Source organism: Hibiscus syriacus, unplaced genomic scaffold, assembly GCF_006381635.1.
Source record: "Hibiscus syriacus cultivar Baekdansim isolate YM2019G1 unplaced genomic scaffold, ASM638163v2 tig00111392_pilon, whole genome shotgun sequence".
NCBI lineage: Eukaryota > Viridiplantae > Streptophyta > Magnoliopsida > Malvales > Malvaceae > Hibiscus > Hibiscus syriacus.
In genome coordinates, this window is record NW_024063078.1 from 2,643,373 (window position 1) to 2,652,000 (window position 8,628).

At 29.8% G+C, this 8,628-nt stretch overlaps 1 protein-coding gene across 1 annotated transcript; it reads right to left on the reverse strand.

Annotated features, from left to right (window-relative positions):
• Positions 1-5,628: 5,628 nt before the first annotated feature.
• On the reverse strand, positions 5,629-6,615 carry LOC120160536 (protein NDR1-like). The gene has a single exon (XM_039170945.1). The coding sequence runs from the start codon at positions 6,542-6,544 to the stop codon at positions 5,918-5,920; it is 627 nt and encodes a 208-aa protein (XP_039026876.1). The 5' UTR covers positions 6,545-6,615; the 3' UTR covers positions 5,629-5,917.
• Between the last annotated feature and the right edge of the window lie 2,013 nt (positions 6,616-8,628).

Here is an 8,628-nt window from a genome sequence, read left to right on the forward strand (position 1 = left end):
TTTTATTTATTATTTTTTAAACATTTCATTTACATATATTATAAAATTCTGACCGACTTAATCTTATAAGTCATTTAAGTATAAGTTCATCTCATAAATAATTAAAATATCATTCATTTATATAATAATTAATAATATTATAAAATTGTTTTTATAAAGTACTTAAATTTAAATTCTAAATTAATAAACTCATATATAGATCATATATTACTTCACTTATATTTATTTGTTGAACCATTTTTAAAAATATATTTTTATATATCAAATATATATATATCACTTGCATCATAAATAAAGTTTAGTATTATTATTTTTCTAATACGGTAATACTAAATAAGATTTTTATTTTCGTACTTATATTGTGGATTAACAACAATATTTTCATGTTTTTTAATATTAAAACAAACTTTATTTATTTTTAATATTTTTTTCTTTCAATTACGTAAATACTTGAAAATTTAGAAAAGTAAAATTCTTTGATGGCCCAAAGCACTGTTGCACGTATGTAAAATATTGTACTCGCTTTTATAACCGTCTATCTATGGTACACGTGCTGCCTAAGGAAAGCAGGCGTAGGGATTTGATAGGAAACGCGAGTGGGTAAACAAAAGTGTCTTACACGGATGAAACTAATTCCCTAATCAAAATGCTGAATTGGGTTGGAATTTATTTTTCTAAAGCTTTTATCTGTATCTTTTCACAAGTTTCTTGATTCCCAAGTATAATTATAAAATGTGTATTCTTTAATATTTTGGGTTTTCAATTAATATATTTAATTTTTTAAATTAATCATTGATATATAATTTATTGATCGACTATTTTAGATCGGATAATATATTTAATATTTAAACAAGCCAAAAGTTAATAATTTAGTATTATAATTTGTACCTCAAGGGTACGGATGGGAACGACTGGTCTGGCTGGTTTTTTGGCCACCCGACTCCGATCGGAAAATATATATATTATACCTTATATCGTTCCGTTCTAATGAATTTTAATTTTTCTCCAGTCTGACCTCGATCTGACCCGATCTGATCTAAATATATTAATATTTTAAAATATTTAAATAATATATTTTATAAAAATATATTTATAATTATTTATTATATTTTAAATTGTTAAAATAATATATTTGTTTTTAATAATTAAAGAATATATTTTAACAATATATAATTAAAATCTCTAAGATATTAAATATTAAATATATATATATATAATGATAAATTACTGGATAAGGTTAGGTCAGTTTTTTTCACCTTAAATCTGACCCTACCCACCCCGAAATTATATACTCTATAATCGACACCATCTTGCCCTGAACTCCAAAATTAAAAAAACAACTCATCCCTATAAAATCGAGTCGGATCAAATATCATGAGATTCATATATTTTGACCCTCCCTGCTCAAGAGGGCAATAAAATGTATTGTTTTGAGCCCAATCAAAGAGCGATAAATGGAGAATTTGTAGCTCAAGGCCCTTTAAAATCACAAAGTTATGTGTTAATGTAATAGTAAAATTGTATTATATTCATCCTTTGTTTCCACAATTCCAGTCCCACTTATTGTGTGTTATATGTTGGTTATTACATGATAACCCGAACTTTAGACCCAAATACCACTTGCTATATGGCCAAGGCGTCAAGTTGCCGTATACCTAATATTTACTTGTAAAAGGACTCCATGGATTAAGACTTTCCTTTTTATTTAATATTTTACGTGACAATAATTCATTGTTGATATGATTCGACATTCTAAAGGCTTAAATCAGAATTTATTTGTTTCTTAAAATTAAATGAGTTACTATTTTTTAAATATAATCTAAATAAGCTTTTATTTAAATAATCACAATCAAATTTTAAGAAATCATAAGACTTTATTTAATCATAGTTTTTTCTAAACAAAAATTTATTTAATTCATAATCAAAAGTGGTGACTAATTCTAATTTTTTTTAGTAATAGCAGCTGCCAGAATTGTGTTGGAGTCAGAGGATGCAATAATAATGCTTGGTAGTGAGGAATCAGTCTTGGAGACATTAATTGTGACTCCTAAACTAGTCTAGGAGGATGTTTTGGTAGTCATATGGCTAGGGTTTAAAGGAACCGTTAACCTAAACTGATATCATGCACAAAATTAAGGAGCATATTTTATACAACAATAATATTTATAATATATTTTTTTTTTGGTAAACAAGAGATAAAACAACACTAGCAATTAAGAGGCATGGACCGCAACACTCTCTCCCTGTAGTAACGGCCCCAGAGCATCTGGTGGATTGGTGAACCACAAACAATTCAACTCATAACCTTGAGCAAGCTTTGCCAACGCGTCCGCAACTCGGTTTTCGTCACAGTTAACATGCTGGAAATCCACCTGCCAGTTCCGTTCTAACACAACAAAAATATGCGCCTCGATCTTTTGTTTTTTTGCAACTATCCTAGTAATGCTTAATCATTCAACTAGCTTCCAAGCTATCACTCCATGATCACTTGAGAAGCACCATAGTCCCAAGCACACATAAGTCCAATTAGAATCCCCCATAATTCGGCGTCATCAATCGAACAACTGCCGATAAACTTTGAGAATCCCCGAAGCCATGCACCTTCAGAGTTACGCAGCACACCTCCGCAAAAAACAAAATCAGGTTCTTTGTTTCTAGCCTCATCAGAACTAACTTTAACCCAGTTCATCGGCGGTGGACTCCATAAGGTGATCCTTGGATTCAACCTACATAGTCACATAACTTAGATTGAACAAAGAGAAGGAACAAATATTACTTATTTTGAATAGGTATTACTTTTACCTGAACTTTTATGCATCTTTGTAACTTCAAGCTTATATTTGTACTAATTCTTCTTCATGTTATGACAAACTACTTAGAAACTCATGTAATAATTAAGCCTTTTCCTTATGTTATTACTTATGTACCAAACATGACATAGGGGTCTTAAATTTTATGCAGGTGGAACCTTGGGAGGGGTAAAAGATTATAGCTTTTTGCACCTGGGAATGCCTGATGATGTGGATGTGATGATTGAGTTATAAGAGTTATTTGCCCTTGAAGGTGTTCAAGAGACGGCTGAAACTAGATAGTATGCAGAGCTAACTGGTGCAGCATGCGAGGACAGATGTGAAACAGAGCAATTTTCTTACCATTCTCTGTTGTAAAACTTGGGGTGGCATCATATAGTTTTTACTCAATTCTCTCTGTATATAGGAACAGATATATAAATACAATTGTGAGTTTATGAGCTTAGTTAAGCATCAAAGGGAGGTGATTATCTGTGTAATCTGCAATTTTGTATCTTGAAGAAGATAACGACAATTTTTCTTATACACGTTTAAACAAAACCTGCAATTCTATATATATAAACTACATTGATTGATTTATACATTCATCTATGTTGTTAAATGCACTTTTTCTAGTTGATTGTTTATTCCTCGAAGCACTTCACCTTGATAGAATTAAACATCGCATATAGACAAAAGTTCATCAACCCTGAAGATGTTCTTGAGAATCCGCAATTAGATGATGTGAAACTGGAGATTCAGGTCAAATATGGTGAAGAAAGGTAGACAAATGGCTCAAATGATCCTATGATAGCTCAATCTTTCATTCTCTTGAATTAGATTGATAGCCATAAGTAAATATGAAGTTTCAACAATGACGCCTATGAATAGATGATTCGTCGGTGGCTCTGCAAATATTAGAAGGAGATCCGAGTGATGAACCTGTCCAGAACTAAAACCCATGTCCCTCAATTTCACAATATCAGCACAAATAAACATTCGGCCGTTATTGTACAACCGCAACACCTTAAATGAACAAAATATCACATACTATTGCCACAATCGCGATAAACACAATACAATTGAAAGTACAACCGCAACCATAATTTAATTCCTTAGACAAGACCCTAACCTTCGAATTCTAAAAAAACTGAAACCACTTTACGTCAATATCATCGTTAATCTTTTAATAATAATAATAGGATGATCAAAACAAAAACTAAATAATAGATGAGTGACCAAATAAATAGTTTTACCCCATCTTTTATCACCATTCCGGATTTAACCATAATTAGAAGTTTTTTATGGTTATATCTTAGTCTTTTTGAATTAATCACAGCTATCAGATATATTTATCGATTAATTCAGATCGGGTTTTATAAGATTTTATGTTAGGGGACGAATTTCTAAAATTTTAAAAATAAACGAACTAATAAAATGTTATGTGACGAATCAAATTTTTAATAAAAAATAAAAAAAGTAAAATATATAATAATTTTAAATTTTCAATGACGATTACCCCATTTCCCCTCAATCCATTCTTGTATAATTATCGGATGGTAGAGTTGCAGCTTATGTCAGTGTAGAAGCCGGAAACTGAGAACGATCCGGATGCGTTGTAGGAGAATGCCGAGAGCACATACTGAACTTAGCCAACTCTGTTTGTAGTAACCATCCACCAATACATTGCCTGTAGGAAAGAGCATAGTTCAAGAAGCACCCGAGAAGCCGATGGTGGGGAGATCTTAGTCCATTGCCTGTGGAATCAACCCGCCTAAGATTTTAAGACAGGGTAGACTTTTTAAATATTAGAAGATATGAATTAATAAAATTTTTAGAAGGTAAAAATAGATTATTAATAAAAAAATTGAATTTGAAATTTTTAGAGGGTGATTGTCCTCACCTACCCTCCTTCTATCAATTCCTATATGGAACAAGATTCGGACAATGAATTGATATATTTAGGGTGTTCATTTTTTGTTTTAACTGAAGTAACCGATTAAATCAAAGTTTAGTTCGATTAATTGATCGATTAATTAGATGTTAGATCAACTAACGATTAATAACTTTTTCAAAGTTCGAATAAATGTTAATAAGGTTCAAAATCAGTTAATTAATCCAATTAACAAAAATATTAAATATTAGTATATTGTATATTATATATTAAGCTCAAACTTGTTAAGAATTAAGACTCGTTTATTTTTTAATCATATAAAACTCATTAGATTTTCAAATTAAATTTTAATCAAAATGAAAAAAAATATATCTTTATTAAACTCAAACTAATATAACTAGTTTTTTTTAAAAAAAAAGTTTGATTAATTTAGTCAACGATCAAATTAACCAAACTTTATTCAATTCGATTAATTATTCTTAAAATTATTTATGTTCAATTAATAATTTAAAAAATTAATTAATTTGATTTTAACTAATTCAATTCAGTGAGAGACCGAATCTAAGTATTTGAACACTTCTTAATATCCTTGGTTCATGGTGAAGCATACTCTTCACTGGTAAAACCCAGAAATTTGACAACACTTGCTACATTTTTGCTGGAGATTAATTAAATCACAACAATCTTTTAAACTTGCTACATTACGACAAAACATGATCTGATCTGAATTATATTTAAAGACCAACAACAGCATTGGATTCCATTGTTTTGAAGTTTTGCCAGGTCAAGTAAAAGTCTTTTTTTTATAGCAGAAAAAAAGACCAAGTAAACTTACAAGGAACCCTCATGTGAAATCTCTCTTAAGCAACAACCTGGGAAATTTCCAGGAAATCCCTGTTTTTCTCCCTACTGAAATTATTATTTTGAACCAATTATTACACAATTCAAGTGGGTCTACTGGGAACAAATAGCAGCAAATATCTTGAGCAAATATGAACCACTCATTGCAGAAACATAATAAGCAAGAACCAAATCTTCAAAGTTTACTGCTAAATTTCTTGATCTCAGAAACAGAACATCAATGGCTTCGATTGCCAAGAAATTTGAAGAATCACTATACTTCACTAAGCAATTTTTCTTAAATCAATACATTAACAATCTTTGTACCCTACTTCTGCAAATACAAGATCTGAAAATATGCTAAAGAACATTGCGGAAAAAAACCCAAAAAAACTCACCAAAAATTAAGCAAACTGAAGGCCAAGAGATTCAACGAAGCTCCCATCACTACACAAAAACTACCCATCCTTGGTGGTGCCATAGACTTAAGCTTGATCCCTTTCTTGTTAACCTTAATACCACTAGCGTTGACCGTCACATCTGCTCCTACCCTTATCCTATGCCTCTTTGTATACCAGAACATGATCTTAAACTTCACCGAAGTCGACATATCCACCCGGAAAACCCCCGTTCCGTAGTCGTCTACCGCCCGTAAAGCCACCGTCGTGTTAGCGATCCCCGTACAGTCCTTTTTAGCGTTCTTTTTGTGACCCTGGTAAAACGGCGGCACCAGAACTTTGCCTATGACATGGCTTCTATTAGAAAAATCGAAAACTGTGACGTTAACCGGATCGTACTTAATCCCTTTGTCTTTGTTGGGATTGCTTAGCTTTAACGTGAGGTTTAAGGTGGTATCGTTTGGGGTGTTTAAGGTTTTGTTAAGTGAAGGCAAGTAGAATTTTTCAATGGAACATTTGGGGTTCGAAGTACGTAGACTTAGCCACATGAAAAGTGCTGTCAGACCCAAAGTGAAGACGAAGCTGCAGCAACATCTGCAACATCCTCCGCCGGAATCCGTCATGTTTTCCGGTGACTGATGATTGGTTTCTGCAAAGGGTATTTATCAGAAAGAAATGATGGGTTAAAACCTAAAAGGAGATGTTGCTTGAAAAGCATATTATAAATAAATATATGTTTGCCTTTTCCTAGCTTTTTCTTATAAAATAATAATAAAGTTTTAAGTTCCATATGTTTTTATAATAAATACTATACTACTCTAAACACTATTAACCATCTGAATTAATAGGGTGACTCAGTATTAAAATAGGTTGTTTATATTGTTTATAACTAAATAAGATTGTGAATAAATATTACATCAATTATTTATCGATGTAAAAATGTCTTAATATTTTTTTTCTTATTAAGCTAAGCTAATTATAAAATAATATTTTTTTAAAAATAGTTTTAACCATTTAACAATGAACGCTCAATCATCTTTGCAGTTGTTGGTGCTCGAATCCATGACATCTAGGAACAACAACGATTCTTTTAATCACTATAATAAGTTGGTTCGTGCTAAATACCTTAATATATAAAAATAAAAAAATAATCATTTTAAAAGTAAATTCTTACAAAATTTTTATTAAAATTAATCGATTAATAATTCACCTTGATTCTAGTTTTTTTTTTTTTTGCATACTTTAGCTTATATAGGGATAAATGAATTTATTATTAAATCGAGCAAAGTTGAAGTTTGGACATAGAATTGAGTTTTGATTAGGTGTAACATGCTCTTTCAAATTTGGATAGATAACTGTAATTTAATGGGAACTTTGAAGTACAATCAAATTTTGGTATTTTAAAATTTTAAACAAATATTATATGTGTTAATATTTGTAGTTATTAATACTTTATTTAATAGTTTGATGTGATTATAAGATAGTATATGTTCATATTCATTCTTAATTATTGACAACTTACACATCTTACAGACGCAGTTATTCAAATCCATGACTTATAACAAAAATAATATTTTATTTAACTATTGATATTACTAAATAAATTTAGGGTTAAGGGTTGTGGTTGTTTTTTTATATTTGTATGGAAAGTTTTTTTCATTTAAAGATATAATAAATTGAGTGAAAATAATGGATAGTTTATTTATTGTTGTGCAGGTACTTGGAAAATGTTGCAATTACTCAAAACTTGCTTCTTCTTAGTTCTTACCATGGTTGACTAATTCAAACACGAACAATTGGTTAATCACTTAATCTCTGTCTCACACTTCCTCCAAAAAAATAAAAAATAAATAATCTCTCTCACGCGCACATAAGCATGTTTCTTATTTAGTGCACCAAGTGACATGGCACTCTTGTTATGTTTTTTAAGTTCAATAACATTTCATATTTTTCCCAAAAAGAAATAATCTAATTCTTGAAATATTTATATCCAGCGTGACCTTTAATTGAAAAAAAAACTTAATTTGACTCCTTCATCAACATAATTAAATGTTAATCGTTATGTTATTGAAGTGATAGCTTACGATACTGATATTATAATTTATAATATTAACATGATAATCTATGATAAATAATGATGTAATAGAAAAAAACTTAATTGATTTGCTTATGTTTATAGATAACACCCAAGCTCCACTCAAAAAAAAATTTGGTTTAATATTTAAGGTAATAGGAACAATTTATCGGGATATAAAATTTTAGAATTCTACTCTAACGAGTTTTTTTGGAAAGTCTAAGGAGCGACATCCTAATTTAAGGTTAAAAATAGAAACTTTGGACACAATCGAAAATATGATAAAAATATAATATTTTAGGGTGGGCGCAATCTAAAATTTTACATTTTTCCTGATATTGTCAGTCCTAACATTTTCGGTTGACAACCAGAAATATTACTTTCTTATTGTTAAGAAGGATATGATGTAATTTTTTGGGGTTAAGAATAACACAATTTAATGTGTTAATTGTGGTACAACAACATTTAGTTTTTTGATATTTTGGTTCAAACAATGATTAAAATTATTTATTTATTTTTGTTTCATGCTTATATTTGATATATAGTTAGGTTTGTCTCTAGCTTATGTTTATATTTGATATATAGCTAGGTTTGTCTCTAGCTTATGTTTATATTTGATATATAGCTAGGTTT